At 39.3% G+C, this 24,663-nt stretch overlaps 1 protein-coding gene across 1 annotated transcript; it reads right to left on the bottom strand.

The window, feature by feature from the left end:
• Positions 1-681: 681 nt before the first annotated feature.
• On the bottom strand, positions 682-14,241 carry RAB14 (RAB14, member RAS oncogene family; the record flags this gene model as incomplete). The annotated part of the gene is made up of 7 exons (XM_079707262.1): positions 682-859; positions 1,854-1,884; positions 2,237-2,324; positions 5,945-6,011; positions 11,336-11,513; positions 13,021-13,074; positions 14,190-14,241. The coding sequence occupies 7 exons, from the start codon at positions 14,239-14,241 to the stop codon at positions 682-684; spliced, it is 648 nt and encodes a 215-aa protein (XP_079563388.1).
• Positions 14,242-24,663: the final 10,422 nt, after the last annotated feature.

Here is a 24,663-nt window from a genome sequence, read left to right as displayed (position 1 = left end):
CTTCAAATTTTATACATATTTACTTTCTGCTAAAGAGAAAAAGATAAAATGGTGTAAAAAAAAAAAAAGGATAAAGCTATTAATTACGCACAAGAGAAAAGATAAATGGATATTTTCCCTGTGCAAGGCTAAGACAGAAGCAAACCGCCTCAAGAAAAATGCCACCCACACAACAGGGAATTTATCCAACAAAAACAAAAGGCTTTAAAGGACCCCTTCTCTATCATCAGAAGTCACTTCACAGCAATAAACTTATGGGTTATAACAGACATACCTGAACAGTTAAAAATGGGAAGAAAGGCTTAAGATATCATCAAATTAAACCGTACAATGAGACAAAGCCTTGCCAAAAAGAGGGAGGGGTAAAACTCAAGTCCAGCATCAGTGCTCAGTTTAAATCATGTATTGGTGACATACCTATCACGAGGACAATCAAGGGGGAAAAAAAGTCTAGATTTACCATGCAGAAGAGATTTATTACTCTACTTGCCTTTGATAACCTGATTACATCTAGTTGTTTAGCAGTTTAGTATTGTGTTAAACTGTTTTTACAACAGAGTTGTTTTTTCTTTTGAATTAAACCCAGTAAGATGTACAGAAGACAATGAGGCAGCAAGTAAAAAGTACTGCTTCCAACAGACAGAGGTGAAAGGTCAAATGAGAGCCACGGCAAAGAGGTCACTAGCAGCCACAGCCTTCTCTCTGGGGTTGGGGTTCACTGGTTAGCCGGCCTCCCTGTGGGGCTGAAGGTTTGTGTTGTACGCCAGACTCGGCAGCATTCAGATCCAAGCTTCCATCCTGAATGTTCTGATAGATTTTCTTGGCAGCCTCAAGGAAAGCATCTTCTACGTTCTCTCCCCTAAGAGGCAATTGACAACTTTATTGGCGAACCACAGCTTTCTACAACAGATAGGACATGATACACTGACCTTTTGCTAACCTTTAATCAACTGGCATGATGTCTTCGACTCAGCCACTATCATCTAATAAGGGACTACCAGAAGACTGAGCTAAGAGAACAACATGGGAAAATATTTTCTGTGGAAAGCATATAAACAATACTAACAGCTCTTTCTACAAATCCTATTTGAAACTATGTGCTCTAATCATTAAAATGCTATATATTAATATATAACAATAATTAAGACAGGCCATTATAGTGGGTATTCCAAACAGAAATGAAGTTATCTCCAAACATATGCAGAACAGTATTCCAGGATTTGTATGGTCTGATTAGCCAAGCATGAACTGTACTGTTCTTATCATGCTTAGCCATGTTCACACTTGAGTTCATCTCCCTTAGGACTAACAGTACAGATGAGGCTAAACAAAAAGGGGCTAACTTTTCACCACTGCAAGGAATTTTTGGCTTAATAAATGAAGAACTATGACAGCAGTCCTGGGGTTCAATAATGAACATGGAATAACAATTAGAAAATGTTAATTATGCTTCTGATTATTCTTAGACATTGAATATTTCCTTAAGTCATGCTTTTTACTATAAGAAGCAGCATTAAATCAACAGGTTGACCAACCTTGAGTCCAAGATGCCAAATTCAACCTTGGTTGTAAAAGTCAAACACTTCTGAAATGTTAACACAATTTCATTTATTAACCTGGCTTACCAACGGGTATAAGCAAGGTATAATATTTTAGGGAAAATAACAAAAAACATTATTTTGAAATGTGAAACAGGAAGCGAAGGGATGTCTGCTGTTTTCCCTGCCATAAGCATTACACATTTATATATTATACATTACATGTATATACATTATACATTTTTTAATGTATGGTTCTACTTTGAGAAATTTGAATGTAATTAAAAATGATCTACTAATTTTAGCCATACTTACGTTTTTGCACTTGCTTCAAGGAACAATAAGCCTAAAAATAAAATTCAGACTATGAAGGATATTTCGAATTAACTTTCACAAGGACACTCTCTTCAGTAACATCTGAATAAAAGTTTCCCAACAGCTTTCAGTATTCCTTCTATAGTATTTTATTAAAGACTATATGAGTTTGAGATGGAGGGCATCTTTACATTTGTCATTAAATAACTCTACTGCCCTCAAATATTTCAAACACATTTTGTTATTTCCTCATTCTTAGATTTGAGCAGTTTGTATTTTTAAAAAACTGTCAAATAATCTGCATTGTCAAAATCCCACCTATCCCTAGAAATTCTCCCATGTGTGACCCAAAAAAGCCATTAAAAATCTTAAAAGAAACCCACCATTTTCTTCAGCAAACTGTTTGGCTTCTTCATATGTAACATCTCTCTGTGCCTCCAAATCTGCTTTATTTCCTATGAGAATTATTACCTAGTTTGTGACCAAAAGAAAGACATCTTAAAACGAAAGAAACCATTTAAATCACACATGAAAATTCTGAAATCTAAAAATCTTGAAGAAAAAACAAGTGGGTCTAAAACGGAAACGAAATACTAGCAATTATCCATCAGACAGAACTACAGAATCATGAAGGTATTAGTATGAAGAGGAATGTCAGCAATGACCTAGGCCAGGGGTTGACAAACTCTGTGAAGGGCAAAAAGTATATATTTCAGGTTTCTGGTCGCTTTGCATATACTTCTTTTTTGACTTTTTTTTTTAAAACAACCCTATAAACATGTAAAAACCAGTCTCAGCTCTCAAGCCATTTAAAAACAAAACAGTCGTGTTTTCTTTTTGTGTGCCTGAAACACATCTGGTATAGGCCAAAGATTATGATTTATCTGAGTAAGACTACTAAGGGTCCATGGACAAGCTCCAGGGTATCTGTGAATATACTGAAATTAAGCACAAAATGCTGTAAACAAGGACATTCCCTGGAAGAGAAGGTTTGTGGCTTTCATCAGATTTTCACCTGGGACCCTCAGAAAACTTTACAACTACTAGTTCAACTTCTCAGGCTACAAGTAAGGAATACTCAAATAAGGACTTGTCAAAGGTCACTCAGTGAGTAGTGGTAGGTGGACATTAGAAGTCAGGTAGAAAATCCAAACTGTGACCATCAAAAACTGTCCTCCCCTACACTATCCCTAGGCTGGACTAAGTTTGTAGCAACTGATAACAAACAAATGACTGTGTATCCATGATAGAGGACAGTGGGGGTGGGAGGACATATATGCAGTGGGTTCAAATTCAAGGCAAAATATTACACACCTGTACCAACTCTGGAGGCATTTATACCAGTGAAGTTAGGCTGAAGTTAAAGGCTGCTCTGAAAAGCTCTAAGAAAAACACGTGCAGCCTTGGGAAACAGGGCTTCGGCCTTTACTGGAATGAGCCGGGGGATAAACTGTCTCTACCTATGTATTTTTTGACACCAACTGGCAACTCCCCCCATCCCCCCGCTTTTCCCCTTCAGAACAGATGTGGTAATCCAGATACAGATACTTTAGAAATGGACGGTTTCAACTAAAAGGGATTTCCACCATTAACTCTTTTTCATGTGAAATTTCAGGCCCTGGCTGACCTACTTTCAAAAAATGCTGTCCATGAAGTATAACCATTTTGACCCGAATGTAAACCTTCAGCAAGTGAGCATTCTTCAATCAGTGCGGACAAGTGCCCACTGAGGAGAGAAAGAAGTTTTCATATATAGTCCACTAGTCTTCTAAAGAATAAGGCAATAACACTTAAAAAAGGAAATCAATTTTTCAAAAAATATCAAAGTTGGTCAAGTCACGATGGCTTAGTAGTACAGGGCCATTACAACACAGGTGCTCAAAGCAAGAAATGTTTGCTTAATGGAAACACTGCCTGCTCTCCACTCCTTAAGAATTTCCAGGGCTTCCCTGGTGGCGCAGTGGTTCAGAGTCCGCCTGCCGATGCAGGGGACACGAGTTCATGCCCCGGTCCGGGAAGATCCCACATGCCGCGGAGCAGCCGGGCCCGTGAGCCATGGCCACTGAGCCTGCGTGTCTGGAGCCTGTGCTCCACAACGGGAGGGGCCACAACAGTGAGAGGCCCGTGTACCGCGGAAAAAAAAAGAAGAATTTCCAAAATGCTTCCCATCATCATGAAAGGGGAGGCATAAAGTGGCATGCTAACAAGACAGAGGTACAAAATATACCACCAACAAAATGAGAAAGTATTTAACTTCCACACAAATCAAAGGCAACGTTACAGAAAATGTAACATTTGCACTGGACCTTAAGAGATTTTCTTTTTTCTAAAGATCCGGTAAGATTTTAAGAGGCATAAATGAGGCAGGAAGGACACGGCTAATTTTATTACACTCCTCTAAGGACCCTGTACAATAAGTTGTTTTCTTGCTGTTTTTAATATTTTACCAATACCTGAACATAACTATAGAACCACAAAAGCTTACAGAAGAGTAGAGGGGTCCTATATACCCTTCACCAAGCTTCCCCAATAGTAGCATCTTACATACTTACTGTACACTCTCAAAATGAGGAAAACTGACATTGGTACAATCTAGAGTCCTTACTCAGATTTCACCAGTTTTACAGGTTCTGGAGTGTGTATAGTTCTATGCAATTTTATTGCAGGTATAGATTTGTGTCATCACCATCAGGATACAGAACTGTTCCATCACTTCAAAGAAACTGCTCTGTGCTGCCCTCTTTATAGTCAACTCACACTAACACCTTTCACCCCCATCGCTAACCCCTGACAACCACGAATCTGTTCTCCATCTCAATAATTTTATCTTTTTGAGAATGTTTTATATAAATGGAATCATACAGTATGTCATCTTTTGAGACTGACTTTTTCATTCAGCACAATGCCCAAAATCTATCTCATGTGCTGCATTTATCTACAGTTCATTCCTTTGTATGGCTGGGGAGTATTCCATAGTATGGACGTACCAGATTGTTTCACCATTTACGTGTTGATGGCCATCTAGGTTGCTTCCAGTTTTTGGTTATTGCAAATAAAGATGCTGATGAACATTCATCTATAGATTTGTATGTATACCTACAGAGGGTTTAATGTGATAATGGAAAGTTCCAGACACAGTCCCTGGCATAACAGGCAAACCATGTTAACTGACTATCAATATAATTAAATTGCTGTTCCCTGATGAAAGCCAATCTTACCACTGATTACATATTTACTAAACCAGGCCACTGCCAGGTGCTGGGGTACAAAGCTAAGTGAGACACAGGCCTTACTCTCAAAAAGCTCAGAGTCAGTCACAGATCTGTGCTTTTCCTCACTTGTTCCTGGAATACCCTCAACAGAATCTACTGAAACCTTTTTACCCCTCAAGTCCCAGCTCAAACAACACCTCCTCTGTAAAGCTGGTTTCTCCAGATGGCACTGCTCATACTGGGTCCTCACCACCACCACCAAGTAACTCTATTTCTAACCCATATTCCACTCTGCTTTTCAGTATAGTTATCTGTATACCCACAGGTAATCTCCCTGCTAGACTATAACCTTTTATGGGCTAAGGACCCACATTCATTTTTGTATATTGCAGAGTCTGGCATGGTGGCATGAATATCTCAATAAATAAGTATCTTCTCAGACTGGCTAATTTTTTAACGCATGCAGAACTCTTTTTATTTTTAATTGAAATTTTACTGAGACTTACATGCAGTTGTAAGAAATACAGAGATTCCCTAATACATTTTGCCTAGTTTCCTCCAATGGTAACATTTTATGAAACTAATGCAGATTAAAGTGATAGTTTCAGATTTCAGAGTCTCCACTTGACATGAGATCACCACCCAACTCATAACTTTCATTTTTTTTAACCACAAACATGAACAAACACCAAGTATAAGACACAAAACCTGGCATAATCCATATTTGAAAAGAACGTTTTTTCCTCAATTAATTTCAGAATAAAGATTCTCTCATTCTTAGTACCCAAATACAAAAAAAGCCCACTTAGCAAATGGCTTATCCTTTCTGGGTCAACTTAGATCTTAAGTTTTCTGTATAATAGATGTCATTTAACTTACAGTATTTGGATTGGTGAGATTCCTTGCATCTGTCAACCAGCTGCTTAAGTGATTATATGTACTTCTTCTGCAAAAATTAAAGTTTACATTTGTGACTGCCACAGATGCCATTTCAACAGAAAAAAAGAAACTTCAACAAATATTTTAAATATACACTTTAATCAACAGATCCTAAAGAAGTATTTTTGATTTGACTAGATTGTTACACTAAAGTACAACTGTGGAATGCAAACATATACTTTTCAAAAATCTAGAAAAACCTATTATTTTTAAATAAATAACTCGATAGCCAGCAACTTTGCTAATTACTTACATGTCAGGAGTAAATTTTTTACATTTAAAAGAACATCCATAAACAGACCAATAAGCAAGCAAGGAATAACTTTAAAAAACTGATGGAAAACAATTCTAAACTCAGAGTTTTAAAAATTGGCTTTAAAAAGACATTTAAGGGCTTCCCTGGTGGTGCAGTGGTTGAGAGTCCGCCTGCCGATGCAGGGGACCCGGGTTCGTGCCCCGGTCCGGGAAGATCCCACATGCCGTGGAGCGGCTGGGCCCGTGAGCCATGGCCTCTAGGCCTGCGCGTCCGGAGCCTGTGCTCCGCAACAGGAGAGGCCACAGCAGTGAGAGGCCCACGTACAGCAAAAAAAAAAAAAAAAAAAAAAAAAAAGACATTTAATACATTTGACTGGAAACTGAAATCCCCAGGTATATCAGACAGTGAGTTTATCCTAACTCTGTACTCTTATTTACCAGCAGCTAAATCATTTGGGGATTCAGACTGCCTTATTTCTCCATTTTCTCTAATCCAAGAGTTTAAAAACTTATAGGCTCCTTCGCACTAGCCAGGTAGGATCTAAGATAATAAACAAATCCAAATAATTTACAATAATATACAGAGTATATACTATTACTATTAATTAGACTTTACCAAAAAGGTCAGAATTTTAAAAAATTTGTAGGTTAAAAATATTTCTGACTTCTACAGACTCACAGAACATTAATCTATCTTACTCATTTATCAGGTGAGGAAACAGAAGCCCATAAAGATTTTAATGATTTCAGAGCCGCGCGTAGAACCCTGTACACACACTGTGTCCTTGAAGTGTTTCGAGTTCAGCCTTGTGAATATATTCCATGATCTCCAGCTGCCAGTGCTCATATAAAATCTGATATTTGAAACACTTAATCCTTTCCCAGTGAGAAGTGGAAAGAATTCCTTACTCAGACTCTTTTTTCTGTGCTATATTACATTATACACAAATCACCACCTAAATGTCAAAAAAAAGTCACATAAAAACTTTTTTCCCAATGCTTTAAAATTTTCTAAGCAAACAATGGTCAAATATAATTCTTAAAAAGCACAAGCCTTGGGACTTCCCTGGTGGCGCAGTGGTTTTAAGACTCTGCCTGCCAATGCAGGGGACACGGGTTAGAGCCCTGGTCCGGGAAGATCCCACATGCCGCAGAGCAACTAAGCCCGTGGGCCACAACTACTGAGCCCACATGCCACAACTACTGAAGCCCACGCGCCTAGAGCCTGTGCTCCACAACAAGGGAAGCCACTGCAATGAGAAGCCTGCGCGCCACAACTAAGAGTAGCCCCTGCTTGCCCCAACTAGAAAAAGCCCGTGTGCATCAACGAACACACAATGCAGCCAAAAATAAATGAATAATTTTTTTTTTAAAAAAGCACAAGCCTTATCACTCTTTAATACTTGTAGTACTAGCATACCTTGCTTTTACCCAACACATCTATCTTGCTTTGTGCACAAAACCTTACACAACACAAGTCCAAAAATATTTATACTGATTTAGATCAATTTTAAAATGTCAAAGCTGGCAGCAAGAGTGAATTACAAACTGCCAACACTTTGGTAAACAGAAAAATCTACACATCCTTTGTAAGTAGTATCAAGATCACGTAAACTGAATCACTTACATGTACATAACTTCTGCTAATGCTTTTGGTAACTGTCTCATTACTAATTTAAAATTCACCAACATACTTTCAAATCTATAGATATAATATCTCTCTATATACTGACCCAAATATGCATTAACTGGTGTTACTACTGCTAAAAAAAAAAAAGGTGCTAAAAGATTCCCTAAATTTGGTGTGATGTTAGATATGATATAGCAAACAATTGATATAGCCAAATAAACGACCATGATAAACTATGATGTCAATTTAGGCAAGTACCCTGTGACAATGAAGAGTTAATGCTAATGGACTTGCCTGGTGGCGCAGTGGTTAAGAATGTGCCTGCCAATTCAGGGGACACAGGTTCGAGCCCTGGTCTGGGAAGATCCCACATGCCGCGGAGCAACTAAGCCCGTGCGCCACAACTACTGGGCCTGTGCTCTAGAGCCCATGAGCCACAACTACTGAGCCCATGTGCTGCAACTACTGAAGCTCACGCGCCTGGAGCCCGTGCTCTACAACAAGAGAAGCCACCGCAATGAGATGCCCGCACACTGCAACGAAGAGTAGCCCCCACTCACCGCAACTAGAGAAAGCCCACGTGCAGCAACAAATACCCAACGCAGCCAAAAATAAATAAATAAAAATTTTAAAAAGTGTTAAAGCAGAGACTTTTAAGTTTGCAAGATGTCAATGATTAATAATAGGAAAAAAAGGGGAAAAAATCAGTGTCATAGCTGCCACATCAATGTTGCTATGAAGTATCACTTTAACAAGAAAAAAGTACCCATCTAAAACCTGAAGTACTGTTTTTTTTTCAGTAACAGTTTTATTGGGATATAACAAATATCACAAAGCTCATCCTGTTAAAGTATACAATGTAGTGGTTTTTAATATATTCATAAATTTGTGGCATGATCATCACTCTAATTCTATAACATTTCATCACTCCTAAAAAGAAACTCTATACCCCCTAGCACTTACTCCTCATCCCCTGGCAATCCACTTTCTGTCTTTATAAATTGGCCTATTCCAGGTATTTCATATAAATGGAATCATACAACATGTGACTGTATGTGTCTGGCTTCTTTCACTTAGTAAAATGTTTTCTAGGTTCATCCCTTTATAGTATGTATCAATGTTTCCTTCCTTTTAATGGCTGAATTATATTCCACTATATGGATATACCACATTTGTTTATCCATTTGTCAGATGATGGGCATTTGGGCTGCTTCTAGCAAAGTACTTTTGATGACTTGAATAGACACAAATTTTCTCAAAAGTAGTTACTATGCTTAAAAGCTATGTTTAAAAGCAAGATATATACACGTATCAAATGATCTTAAACTTATGCAATCTTCTACGTTGACTGTATCTCAATAGGCTGGAATTAAAAAAAGAACACACAGAGAAAGCAAAACAAACTACAACACTATAGATAGATAAACTTAAGCACACATCACAGTATTTAAATTTTATTAATAATGAATGCAGGGCTTCCCTGGTGGCACAGTGGTTAAGAATCCTCCTGCCAACACAGGGGACACAGGTTCAAGCCCTGGTCCAGGAAGATCCCCCGTGCACCACAACTACCGAAGCCCATGTGCCTAGAGCCCATGCTCTGCAAAAAGAGAAGCCACCACGAAGAGAAGCCTGCACACCGCAATGAAGACTAGCCCCCGCTCGCCGCAACGAGAGAAAGCCCACGTGCAGCAATGAAGACCCAACGCAGCCAAAAATAAATAAAAAATAAAATAAATTTTTTAAAATAAAATAATGAATGCAGTTTTCAATTATGCAAAGTCTTCAGGAACGTATCTCTCATAAAAGGATGTCTGTACAGATGGACAGGTTCTTTAACAGTCTTCCCACAAAACTATTTACCAATTGTCTGGCTCTAGTGAAGAGCATTAAGGCTGTTTCACTCTGTTTTGCCCTGAGACCACCCAATTCTAGAATTTAGTAAAACTTCAAGCACCATAATCATCCACTATTTTTTTTTTTTTTTTTTTTTTGCGGTACGCGGGCCTCTCGTTGTTGTGGCCTCTCCCGTTGCGGAGCCTGCGGCCATGGCTCACGGCTCCAGCCGCTACGCGGTACGTGGGATCTTCCCTGGCCGGGGCACGAACCCGTGTCCCCTGCACCGGCAGGTGGACTCTCAACCACTGCGCCACCAGGGAAGCCCTCATCCACTATTTTTATTCTAAGGCAGCATTTTCCAAAGGGTGTTCCTCAATAAAATAACCTTAGAAAACACCAAATTAAACAAACTTAAAGAGTTCCTTTACTACAGAACTGCTCAAGGTCCTATAATATGCTAATGTGACTCTTCAAGAGGAAACAGTGTAAAGCATTTCCCAAAAGGAAATAACTTGAAAGTCTATCACTTGGTCCCACTCACCAATTCCTACCCCCCCAAAAAGTGAGACAAGAGTCACACTAATTTAGACTGGCACTTTGCATTAACATTAAAGGTGATCCAGTTCATTTTCTAGCTTACAGTAGATAAACGGCACAGAGTTTAATGAAGTGGCACAGTATTCCAAAGTCAAACATTTAGGATCCAGTTTTGTTAGTTTGTATCAATTGCTTTGAGTTTCCAGAAACAGAGTTGAAATAAATTTAATCTTGCTAAATGAAGTATCATGAGCTACTTCAATCCATTTTAGGACAAAAAAGAATTTAAGTAAATAAACAATAAAATACTTCAGATGCAAGTATGAGAACTTTTTATAATCTACCATGGTGGGTTAGCAAAACTACTTAATTCCTTGCTTGACCTTATTTTGAAAAGGTGTGGGGACTTCCCTGGTGGCGCAGTGGTTAAGAATCCACCTGCCAATGCAGGGGACACGGATTCGATCCCTGGTCCGGGAAGACCCACATGCCACAGAGCAACTAAGCCCATGCGCCACAACTACTGAGCCTGCAAGCCGCAACTACTGAAGCCCGCACACCTAGAGCCCGTGCTCCACAAGAAGATAAGCCTCTGCAATGAGAAGCCCGCGCACCGCAACAAAGAGTAGCCCCTGGTCGCCGCAACTAGAGAAAGCCCGTGCGCAGCAACGAAGACCCAATGCAGCCAAAAATAAATAACTAGAGGCTGAATAGAGTAACTCCTCAAGATCTGCTTGCTTTCTACTGAAGTGAAAATATGTGGTGTAAAATATTTCACCTCAAATAATTCAACTGATACTGCTTTTCAAAACAGTATTCTTTCACTCGCTCCACCAGCATCTCCTGAAGTTTTTCTTCAGTCATACTCACTTTCAGAAAGGGAAATCAACATGTTATATCAAGTGTTACACATGGCAATTTAGAGAAAAATCCATAAAACCCAAATAAGCTCATTTACAGACACGCAATTACAAACTACAGAACGCCTAAATCAATAAAAAAAGAAACCGCACTGCCTAAAATAGATTTCTTTTTTCAAGTATGAAGGTTGAAAATTATTAATCTCTTACCTAGTGATATCATACACCATAAGTGCTCCCGCAGCTCCTCTGTAGTAGCTTCGTGTGACAGCCCTAAACCTCTCCTGTCCTGCTGTATCCCAAATCTGCAGTTTGATTTTTTGGCCACTAACTTCAATTATTCTTGTACCAAATTCAACACCAATTGTATGAGGACAGTCAGCCATAACTGTTAGGGAGGAAAAGAAACAGAACATTCCAACTTGCAGAAATCTTCAAATTAAGACCAGTGGGAAAATAATCCACTAGTAAATCAAATGACTTATTAATACTTGTAGGCTATAAACAGACTAAAGCTTGCACTAAAAAAAAAAAAAAAAAAAATTAGCAAAAACCCAGAAGTAAGGAGTCACAGAGATGTGATTGGAACAAGGGTCAGCAAACTTCTGTAAAGAACCAAATAATAAGACTTCCCTGGAAATTCCACTGGTTAAGACTCCATGCTTCCACTGCAGGGGGTGAGGGTTCGATCCCTGGTTGGAGAAGATCCTACATGCCAGGGAAGATCCCGCATGCCGCACTGTGCGGCCAAAAAAAAAAGAACCAAATAATAAGTATTTTAAATTCTGTAGGCCAAAAAATCTCTGTCACAAGGACTGCATTCTGCTGAAGCACAAGAGCAGCCATAGACAATACGTAAAAAATGGGCATGGTTGCATTCCAATAAAACTTTATTTCTAAAAACAGCCAGTGACTGGATTTGGCCCACAGGTTACTGTTTGCTGACCTTTGGACAAAAAGAATCTGCTAATGAAAAATAAAGATTTTAATAAACTCTTCATAATACCAACATTATACTATTTAGCCTTCTGACAATTCTTACATATAACAAATCAATCAATGGTTTTAGGACTCTAGTTTTTGGTCAAACAAATATTTATCTTGTAAAATGTTATCAATATCTCAAAGAAAGTCACCATGTTTAATATATATTTATAATTATATATTGTCAAGTTATATACATCTAATCCAACAGAACAATTTTATTAGTCTTTTCCTTATAATTAGGCCACTGAAAACCTAAACCCACTATTATTCTCTTCTACAGTACACACAGACTGCTGGACACTTCATAAAATGTTACATTAAGCCAAAAAATGCCATAGAAATGATTTCAACTACTGGAAACAATTTCAACTATATTTAGCCTATCAGTTACATAAAATAAAATGCCCCCTCCCTCTACCACCCAAGACAGAGTAGTACACTTTGAATCTTAACCAGTCATGAATGTAGAAAGAATTCCATCTTAAATATTTCCAATCTATTATTATTTAGTTATTAGCAAATGATATATGAACAAATTTCCCCCAATAAGATAATTTCTAAAATGGAAAGTCAGAGAACAAGAAAAAGATTACTTAAATTTGACACTGTAATATTTTTTTATTTTTTATAGTATACATTTTTAAAATTTCAGTTTATATCATCAAAAAAATCTAAACAAGTCAATCAAGTTATTTATGGCATAAAAAGTCAACACTCTATACATACAGGTATATTTCATTTTGTCTGCACCTATTAAAAAAAAAAAATCACTTCCTAAAGACAAAAGTGCATATATAGGGAAAGGTTATATTTAATTGCACAGAGTACACTGAAAATGACACTTTTTAAAAGGTAGGAAAGTGACAATAAAGAATTTACTAATGTTTTATCTTACATATTGAACTTACACTTTTTTTCTGTAAATTGATGAAGCAAGCAAGATTTTCCTACTCCCATGTCCCCTGTTTAAAAAAAAAGTTTCAAGTGGTAATTATATTTCTCAATTTTATACTCTTTATAATTTTATACTCTTCAATGATTGCTATACCCCTTTTACCATATCACATCACAAACTTCTGGGGCACTTAAAAAAGTTTTATTTCCATAATTTATAATGAGTTCAAAAGATCCTAAAGGTCAGTTTTCACTGTGATATATAAATTGACTATTCCCAGCCTTCACCAGTGACAGAATCTGGTTATGAATTATGTTAATAAATAGACACCAGCTGGCAAAAGCTTTTTAACAGAGAAACATAGTATTTTTTACTTTGAACTATTTCAACTTTTTTTGTTTTTTTCCCTTAACCCATGCAAAAAAGCCAGAAACTCCTAGGAGTGACCAAAAGGGCAGCATATAACAAGTAGAAATAATAAGTTTGGGAAGGTTGATTCACTAGATCCCATCTTATCTCGTATTTCTTGTAGAATTACACAAAAGAATGTACATCACATGAAAATCGTAACAGAAGAGATATCATCTCTAACTGTACTAACAGCAATTTAACCTTTGATGAAGGAAGCATTACAATACAGTCACATAAGCTCAACATTAAACCAAACTGTTCTAATATGAATTAACAGAATACTATGTATACTTTCAACTGTGCTCTTAAAACTGTATCTGGATAAACAGCATTGTCTTAATTTGAGCTAAATCTCAAAACTTATTAAGAGAAAAACCACCATTATATTTTATGTATCTTACACAATTACTCTGAATCTTTATCAACTGTTGGAATCCAGGGGGCTCTGAGAGCTTTCATGTTATTTCTGGAATGTATCAGCACTCCTACAAAGTTAATCTCATTCCCAGTATTAACAAACTTTCAGGTAGCCCTCAAGAAAAACCAACATCACTTCAAAGGTGCCCAGCTTTGTACTACAGAAGTACCCAGGGTCACAAAGCAAAAGGTACATCACTGGTACAAAAATAAACCTTATCAAAGGAGCTTTAATTTTGCAGTGAGAAAGAAAATCCTTCACTTCTTCTGGAGTACTACATTAAGTATTAGCATATAAATATTTTGCATTTTAACCTTCTTTGGAGAACAAGAGTATAAGTTAAATAAACTTACCAATAATAATATATTTAAAGATGTAAGAGTAGTTGTATGGTGCAGTTGCCATTGTGGCACTAAAAACAAAGAAAACTGTGTTACTTCAGAAAAAAAGTATACACAAGTCACCCAAGCTGTGTATCCTTTAAAGATACATAAAATAAAGCACAGTGATTATAAACAAAATGTTGGTTACAGTATCAGAGCAAAACTGCATTTTCCAAAATGATCAAATTCACTTAGATGAACATGCTTTAACGTTCTCATGTATTATCCCCAGAAATATAAGAACATATATAAAAACAATTCCAATATTCCACTTTAGGAAATACCCAATAAGAAATGCTACTCTGAAAAATTTCAAACAAGAAAATCTTTATAAATTTAAGTTAAATAGTATCATCATTATAAACAGTCCTCCTCCCCTATTAAAGTCTCCATCCCTGTTAACTGATCAAGTGAATACTGATGACCTATTTGTTTGGAACTCTTTGATTTTACAATAGAATGTTATAAAAACTAACCACCAACTTATAAACACAAAATAACCTTTTTACTCTATCTGAAATTATCAATTAGCATAGCATCCAAAGAAAGAGTAATCATATTATTTCTAAACCAAATAAATGTCAGAATTAGAACCAAATGAAACTGTTGTTCTTATAGGTTTTAAAAAAAAAGTCAATTATTGACAATTTCATATAGCTCAACCTAATATAGGATTTGAAGATTAGCAATATACCAAATGCCTGCTATATAATTATTCTAGGAGCTAAGAGAAATAATGGCATATTGTGGTTGTAAAATTTGGAAGTTTGTTTATTAGAAGGTATTCTTAAAGATCACAGCCCATTTCTTACCCTCAGAGAAGACTTAACCTAAAGAATTCTAATTTACCTTCTACTTTTAATAACTTAAAAAAAACTCTCCGGCTTCCCTGGTGGCGCAGTGGTTGAGAGTCCGCCTGCCGATGCAGGGGACACGGGTTCGTGCCCCGGTCTGGGAAGATCCCACGTGCCGCGGAGCGGCTGGGCCCGTGAGCCATGGCTGCTGAGCGTCCGCAATGGGAGAGGCCCCAACAGTGAGAGGCCTGTGTACCGCAAAAAAAAAAAAAAAAAAAAACTCTCCAATTTATTCAAACAAATGCCTTGAATGTGTCAGACACTGTGCTAGGTGCTAGAGAAATAAGAGGTGAATTCTAATGCTGGTAATAACTTACAATAAATTTTATTCCCCAATAAAAGTGAAAGAAAAAAATTTATTCTCAAAGCAGTTTTCAGGGAATTCTCTGGTGGTCCAGTGGTTAGGACTGCACGCTTTCACTGCCCAGGGTCGTGATTCGATCCCTGGTTGGGGAACTAAGATCCCACAAGCCACACGGTGTAGCCAAAAAGCAATTTTCAGCTTAAGATAAAAATTCTTCATAAATATGAAGGTTTAACCCTATTTTTTAAAAAATTTATTTCCAGTATTTTTTTAATCTGGATTTTACTGTTTTGGCCAACTGTCGCATACACAAGCCATACACTTATTATGATTGGGGAAACTCATTTACTGAAATTAGCACCTTACTGTATGTCATATTTCAAATAAAATTTCTAAGTAACTAATAAAATTTAACCTGTAGAAAAAGTACATATTTAGAATAAGTGAATTATTGTTACCAGGGAAGAGGAAGTTGTCAATTACAGTAAATTATTAGATAATCATTTCACACAGTATAGTCTTCCCACTTAGCTGTATGAACTACATTCAACAAAAGTGGGACATGATGTAACACACTTATAATCAGTCACATCACAGAAAACTCCCTTAACCAGTTCTTTCAGGAAAGAGTTTCTAGTTAAAGTAACTCTGATTCTGAACATCATACTAATTTCATTCCCTTTTTCCAGAAACAATAATGAACTTGGTCCTGAGGCTCAAACTGGTCTGTATTATCTACTACATCTCTGAACCAGATCCTAAACACAAGGAAAAAAATAATCTCTCACAATAAAAATGATATTTAAAGGTTATTAATTTCTTCTTGGGCTGCATTTCTCTCAGGTTCTTCTCATCTAATTCTTTTTTTTTTTTTTTTTTTTGCGGTACGGGGGCCTCTCACTGTTCTGGCCTCTCCAGTTGCAGAGCACAGGCTCCGGACACGCAGGCTCAGCAGCCATGGCTCACGGGCCCAGCCACTCCACGGCATGTGGGATCTTCCCGGACCGGGGCACGAACCCGTGTCCCCTGCATTGGCAGGCGGACTCTCAACCACTGCGCCACCAGGGAAGCCCCTCATCTAATTCATTTTTAACTCCTCTTTTAACTTCTTTTTCCCTATTCAAACTTGGGGGAAGGTAATTAGTCACCTTTAAATTACTGTTACTCTCAAGCTCTCCCTCTTCTGATTTTCCTATTTCTTTTCTCTCTTCTAACTGAACATTGTAGCTGTACATACTTTGCTTCCCTTCATTTTATGCTAAAACTGTGGCCTCTAACAATCCCAGTTTCTACTTGAAATGCTCTAAAGGCTAATCAAGAAATTATAAACCAATTCTAGTTGTACTAATTTGCGTATTGCTAATTATCACACAAGCATTAATTAATTAAATATCTACTGAGATGACTAATTTTGAATTTTTTAAAAATTTCCAAGCATTAATTATTATAAACTATTTCCAAATAGAAGAGAATGATCCCTATTTCAAACTGAATACCAGCACCCTGTCTCCACCTCACTACACAATTTTCTGGTCAAGTTTCTTAAAAATTACAATAAAAATCCTAAAAGCAGAGTTAAAGGAGAACTACTCAAACTTACTAATTTCCGTAGATAGGAAAGCAAAAATATCTAGCACTGTAGCCACTAACACAACAAGTCCTCTTTTTATTATTCTAAGGTAAGATACTAGTTAGGTTTAAAAAGACTCCCATAGTTTATTGATAGCGTTCACTCAAAACTACGTATTTGCAGTAGAATCATGTTCAAGTGGCACCTTTTAACTATTAATTATGCTTAATACTGCTTTAACTAAGGATTTCTCAATCTCATTTCTTGAACATGAAACATACCAATGTTAAGGTGAGGAATATATATATATATATATATATTTTTTTTTTTTTTTTTTTTTTTTTGCGGTACGCGGGCCTCTCACTGTTGCGGCCTCTCCCATTGTGGAGCACAGGCTCCGGACGCACAGGCTCAGCGGCCATGGCTCACGGGCCCAGCCGCTCCGTGGCATGTGGGATCCTCCCGGACCGGGGCACGAACCCGTGTTCCCTGCATCGGCAGGCGGACTCTCAACCACTGCGCCACCAGGGAAGCCCCGAGGGATATATTTTTAACTAGCTTTTGGAATGGAGAAAAAAGTTTTTCCCCTATTACTTAAGTGTGCTTCTGCTTTACTTACTTTGAGAACTCAAAAAGTGAAAAAAAAAAATGTGGTATTGGGAGAGCAAGAAATGTTGGTTGAGTTCAAACACTCTGAAAACATGAGTCCACTCAACACTACAATATCCACTAATTTTTAAATCTTGGTAATATTCTGTAATTTGTGCACAGCAGATGTGTGATTGGTGTGATTAAAATGCACCTTCTTACATGTTTTACAAAAATCATTTGAATAAAATTCACATATAAATAAGATCTCCTTTAACACCTTTTTCTTAAAGACAAGAAGCAGACAAGTCATTAAATATGTGATGAACAATTTGTAAACTAATAACAAACACAATTGTTATAGTTACCATTTATTGGGCACTTAACATATGCCAGGCAATGTGCTGAATACTTTACATGCTATTTCATTTAATCCTCACTACTACCTTTATATAAAATGGTGACTATTATCCTCATTTCACAGGTAAGACTCAACAGGTAAGTAATATGCTCACGTCACAGAGTTAAGTGGTCAAGTCTATACTGAACCTACAACTGTTCTGACTGCAGAAAACCCTCTCTTAATCACTATATTATCTGGCCTCCTCCACAGTTGAGATGCACCATAAAACCCTACAGCGGTACTTTGGGACACAAATCTTTCTCAGTTCACTCACTTGGTTCTAACTTAATATTCTGAATAGGCGTTATTAAATAACTACATTCAGAGGATGCACTACGATCAGGATTTGTAGATATGGATAAGTGATAATACTAGTAACAACGATTCATATTATATCTACTTACAAAAAAGTTTCTGAAGGGAACTAACATTTGTTGAGAGTAAACCATGTGAGGATGTGCACTACTTTTCCCTATAATGTCTTGTATAATTCTTACTCATGTCTACAACTCTGTAGAGTCATTACCATTATGTCCACGGAAAAACTGAAGGAATTGAGGTTTGGGGAAATTCACTGATTTGGTTGGTTTACAAAGTTAGCAAATAGCAGAGTTGGAACCTGAACCCAAACCTGACTCCAAAGAACATGATTTTCTCTATCTAAAGTAGCTCATTAAAAACATATATACATAGGTTGATAAAATAAAAGCAAAAAATCAAAATCAGAGAAAGATGAAGGTTAATTAATACTCAAAGTTCAGGTAATAGTTTTACTATCAGTCCATGTAAAATTTAGTCCTAAACTTCCTGGTTGTCAAGAAGAATGTTTACCAAACGCATATTAAACACTACTAATTATTCTGTGGCCCCATTTAAATACTAACTGCCTAATGATGCTGTAACAAAGGATTTCTCAACCTCATCTCGTGAACATGAAACATATACCACTGTTAAGGTGAGAAATATATTTAAAATGGGGTATGCTATTGAATGAAACTCTGCAGCGTGCTTTTTTCACTTAACAATATCATGGATCTATTTCCAGGCCAATACATAGAGATGTAAATGGTTACTAAATGCACATTAAACACTAATCATTGCTGGGCCAAAACAGTATCACATAGTCTCCATATACGGCATCAGACACCTTTCCAAATAAAACTATACATATAAATGACTAATTTTGAAATGTGCAGATACAGATGTGAAGGTAGGTACTTTCATATACTCTGCTTGTCGGAATCTGAAGTGTCACAATACTTTGGGGAAGTAATCAGTATATTTTAATATTTAAAAAACAACCCGGGCTTCCCTGGTGGTGCAGTGGTTGGGAGTCCGCCTGCCGATGCAGGGGACGCGGGTTCGTGCCCCAGTCCGGGAGGATCCCGCGTGCCGTGGAGCGGCTGGGCCTGTGAGCTATGGCCGCTGAACCTGCGCGTCCGGAGCCTGTGCCCCGCAACGGGAGAGGCCACAACGGTGAGAGGCCCGCGTACCGCAAAAAAAAAAAACAACCCAAATTACCCTTTGGCCAAGAAACCCACTTAGAAGTAGTCTACAGGGCTTCCCTGTTGGTGCAGTGGTTAAGAATCTGCCTGCCAACGCAAGGGACATGGGTTCGAGCCCTGGCCCGGGAAGATCCCACATGCCGCGGAGCAACTAAGCCCATACGCCACAACTACTGAGCATGAGCTCTAGAGCCTGCAAGCCACAGCTACTGAGCCCACATGCCACAGCTACTGAAGCTTGCTCGCCTAGAGTCCGTGCTCCATAAGAGAAGCCACGACAATGAGAAGCCTGCGCACTGCAACAAAGAGTAGCCCCCGCTCACCGCAACCAGAGAAAGCCCGCGCACAGCAACGAAGACCCAACGCAGCCAAAAATATAAATAAATAAATAAATAAATTTATTTTTAAAAAAGTAGTCTACAGAAACAAAAGCATCAGTCCATAATTTACAGGTGCAAGTGCATTTAATGCAGCATTTTTACAGCAAAAAACTGGAAACAATCTACACACGCATCAACAGGGAAATGACTAAAGTACATCTGTACTATGAAATAATATAAATCTAGTTTAAAAACCATTTAGATATAAGTATTAACCTGGAAATATATCCATGATTTTAAGTGAAAAAGAGCATGCTGCAGAGTTTTATGATAGCATATCCCATTTTTAAACACATACACACTCAATCCTATATGCATATACTATGGAAGGATATACACCAAGCTGTGAAAAATTAATACACAGATTGAGAGAGAAAAAAGGAATATTATTAACTTTCTTTATATATCCCTGTGAGGACACTATAAGTATGTACTATATTCATTAGTAATATTCTAAAATATTAAAAGTAGAGAAAAAAAGACAAATATTTTTTAAGCATTTATATATATAATTCTAATACAAAACAAGAACAAACAAAAAATCCCAGTCATAATACTTCCAACATTACTTCCACATTTACCAATAATATGGGGAACATCATATGAAGTGACTCGTGATTAGACTCAAAAAACAAACAGGAGGGCTTCCCTGGTGGCGCAGTGGTTGAGAGTCCGCCTGCCGATGCAGGGGACACGGGTTCGTGCCCCGGTCCGGGAAGATCCCACATGCCGCGGAGCGGCTGGGCCCGTGAGCCATGGCCGCTGAGCCTGCGCGTCCGGAGCCTGTGCTCCGCAACGGGAGAGGCCACAACAGTGAGAGGCCCGCGTACCGCAAAGAAAAAAAAAAACTAAACGGGAGAATTCCCTGGCAGTCTAGTGGTTAGGACTCTGTGCTTTCACAGCCGAGAGCCCAGGTTCAATCCCTAGTCGGGGTACTAAGATCCCACAAGCCCCGGGGCGCAGACAAAAAAAAAACAAACCAAACACACAAACAGAAAACACCCCAATAATGGAGGGTATATTTTCATTTTCTTATGGTTTGACTCCTTGCTGTGTTAACTTATGCACTTGTCTGACTAATCCTTTCACAACTGTTACACAGCTATTTTATTCCACTCTTAGAACATAAGATGTTACTGTGTAATTTTTACGTAACTGATTCAAGACAACACAGGAAAAAAGCAACCCCCTGAATAAAAATATTCCCGGTGATTTAAATTCTTATCCTTATTGTTAATTTTAAGTGGTTTTTTTTCTTACATGAAAAACACTGTTAAAAGCACCTGAGCCAGGATAAACTGCGTTTGTGATTCCAATATGAAAAAAATTTTAAATTATCTACTAGGCACAAAGCCTTATGCTAGGCTTTGACAATACAGTAATGAAATTATACAATACAGTAATGAAATACAGGGGTCCCCCTCCCTTCACGGAACTCAAGAAGAGAAGCATTTTGGTGTGCTTACAAGCCCACTAAAGTGGAATGCTACTTGATTTGTCAGTTAAGTGGACACAAAACTTTGGGAGTTAATCTACTAAACTAATCTAATCAAAATGTATGCTCAATTTCCTTTCCTCAACACTAATGCAACCTCTGAAAATAACCCGCTCATTTCTGAGACGCACTTTAAAAATCACCTCACTTTTGACAAGATATTTAAAGTCACACTTTTATATAAATTAATAATGTGATAAGAAAAAAACAGATTTCTCTTGTATCACGAGAAAGACAAAATTTTCCACCTAATTATGACAGCATGCTGTGAATAGGAAATAAAGTACTTTACTATTGTACCTCTGTCCACAGAAGGAAAGTACTTAGGAGGAGAACAAAACAAAACTAAAACCCTGCACTTACCATTGGAGTTAAAAGGATTAGCAATAAGTGAAAAATTTACTGATGAAATGATGTCTGAGACTTCCTTCAAAATAATTTGGTAGATGGAAAAGAATCTAAAAAAGAGTGGATATATGTATATGTATAAATGATTCACTTCGCTGTACAGAGGAAACTAACACAACATTGTAAATCAACTATACCCCAATAAAAATCAAAACAACAACAAAAAATAATTTGGTGGAGAGGTACAGTTGTATAGAGATGAAAGGAGACTGATCACTGATGACACTGGCTGATGGGTATATGAAGGCTCAATATACTACTCTACTTTGTATATGTTTAAAATTGTCTAGAAAAAATAGTTTCTTAAAATAATAGTATCTTTGATACCTCTATATGTACACTGCTGACTCCCAGCATGCCCAGCATTTTTAATCACATAAAAATGTTTCATGCTTTTTTAAAAAAATGAAACATCTCTCAATAGCCCTAGTTTTAAAATATCTTATTTGCCTTAACCCAAAGTTTCCTCTAATTGTACAATATCTTAACTGAGATTATGCAAAGATATTTAACACTGATAATAATCAGTTGTAAAAACACTCCACATTCTGTTGCATAGCTGAAGTATGCAACAACTATAAAGTGTAACATGAAATATAAAAAACAAAATCTTTTTAAAATGTAGCTTTAATTCCAAGGAATTTTTTAGGTTATTAATATCTAAAGGTTTTACTTCTTTACAATAACTGCCATTTACTGAGTGCCTATTATATGCCAGCTACTTTATAAGCAATCTCTAATTCTAAAAACTAACTCATTTTACAGATAAGGAAACCAGCTCAGAGAGGAGATATACCCATGGTCATATACTAAAGGGAAAGCTAAGATTAAGGCCCAGGTCTAACTCTACAGCTCTCTAAAGCCATGCTCCTCGCAATCAACAAATATTAAACACCCACTACGTGCCTGGCACTGTTAGAGGCAACGGGGCACTTACCATATTCCAAGCAATGTGCTAAGGGTTTTAAGCCCCATTTAATCTTCACAACAACTCTAAATTGTAGGTACAGTTATCCCGTGAACAGGTAAGGACACTTAGTCCGAGGAGTAACTTAAGGTCACTTAACTAGGAAGTGGCAGTACGGGCGTGGGAACCCTCCAAACTCCTAACCATTACATGTCTCAAAGGCATGACCAAGTAAATGGGTGTAAGCAGAAATCTGAAGAAACGTTTGGGGAAGTCTTGGGGGGTGGGCGAGTGGGAGCTGGGTTATTGCAAGGTCAAATTTGTCCTCAATAACCACCCCTAAATAAAAGGCAGTTGTGACAGTAATGGAACCGAGCGGTAAACTTTGCAAGAGTCCAAATCTGGACTCTGACACTTGCTGTGGGACCACCAGGAAAGCATTTGCTCTCTGGGAACCCCAGTTTCTCCTTCAAATATAAAATAGAAATCTTGCTATCTCTCCTCTGGGGTGGTGAAAATGAGGACTGGCAGTGTAGTGGCCGACACGACGGACTCCGGGTTCTAAAGGAGTAATCAGCTGTTGTTACCCAAATGCAAACATAGCAAAAAAGGAATTAAGCTGTAGCTACACTTTAAATGGTCCTGTCTGTAACCCTGGCCTAACCTGAGTTTGCCTGTACCATCATTAACCAGCCACATCACACCTTCAAGCCTCAGTTTCCTCACTTGGGAAATGGAGAAACTCTACTTACCCCCCAGGGCCCCGTGAAGCAAGATAAACCTGTGGGAAGACACCTAAATCCGTGTTTGGCACACGGTAAAGTGCAAACCACCGAAACACGCTTCTTCCGCCTTCTTTTCTTAAATTCTAGAAAGGCCAAAACTTTTTGTCTTCGTTATTTCTAGATGCTAGCTAGCATCGGGGTCTTAGAGGATCTTAGAGTCTTAGAGATCTGTGATCTGTAAGGTCACAGACCTTACAGGGCTTCACCCAAACCAGAACCTCGGACGCCCAGACCCCTGCCCAGCCCGAGTCCAAGAGAGCCTACCCACATCGACAAGGACGCCGGAGACGGTCCAAGAGGCCGGCGGGGCTGAGGGCTGCTGCGTTTTGTACTCGGGGCCGGACGCGGCCTATGGGCCGGGGAACGCCACGTCCGGGGCTCGTGAGCTGCAGAGCGGCGCGGCCCGCGTGGACAAACCCGGCGGGGGAGGTCGGCGGCCGCCGAGAGCCGCGACAAGGAGACGGGGCCCGCGGGAGGTGCGAGTCGGCCCAGGCCGGCTGAGGAGGCGGAGAAGGCGAGGCCGAACACACCCTTGCCCACGCCGCGCCCCGGAGCCCTCGACTGGGCGGGGAGGACCGGAGCTTCGGCGGGCACCGCGTGGGGACACCCTCGCCCCCGCATGGACTCCTGTCAGGCCGCCGCGGCGCCCACCGCCGACTCCGGGCTCGCCGCGGCCTGACACGGCCCACCCTGCGACGCCCCTCGCCCGCGCCCCGGGCCCGCCGTCGTCCCCACCCCCGGCCCGGGGAGAGCCCGGCGAGGAGGCCCCGACCCCCCGGACACTGCGGAAGGCCTGGGTTACCTGGGGGGTTGCTGGTGGCTGGGCAGCTTTCCGGGAGTGAGGGGGGCGTCAGGACGAGGAAGAGGAGGGCGGGCGCAGCAGGAGGGGGGCGGGGGCGGTCGGCCGAGGCGCCGGCAAGCAGCGGGCAGGCCGAGAAGCTGCAGACGCACTGGCGGCAGTGGCGGTGGCAGCGGCGGCGCTCCTGCGGCTCCCTCAGGGTCTTCCTCGGGCACGTCCAAGATGGCGGCGCTCCCTGCACAGGGTTTCCTGTCACCCTCGCAATGGGCCGGACCACAAAAGAAGGGGGGAGGAGGATGCGCACGCAGCTGGAGAAGCCCGGAAGAATGTGGCCGTGGCCCGGCCTGCTGGCCACGCCCCTTCCTCAGTTCTCCCCTCTGGACTCGTCGCAACGCCGCCGAACCCGCCCCTCTGGTCCTCGCGCCCGAAGGGGCGGAGGAAAGCGC

Source organism: Hyperoodon ampullatus (genome assembly GCF_949752795.1).
Source record: "Hyperoodon ampullatus genome assembly, chromosome: 6".
In the NCBI taxonomy this organism is placed as follows: Eukaryota; Metazoa; Chordata; class Mammalia; order Artiodactyla; family Ziphiidae; genus Hyperoodon; species Hyperoodon ampullatus.
The sequence above is the reverse complement of the archived record's forward strand: the minus strand, read 5'-3'. Positions and strand labels throughout refer to the sequence as shown.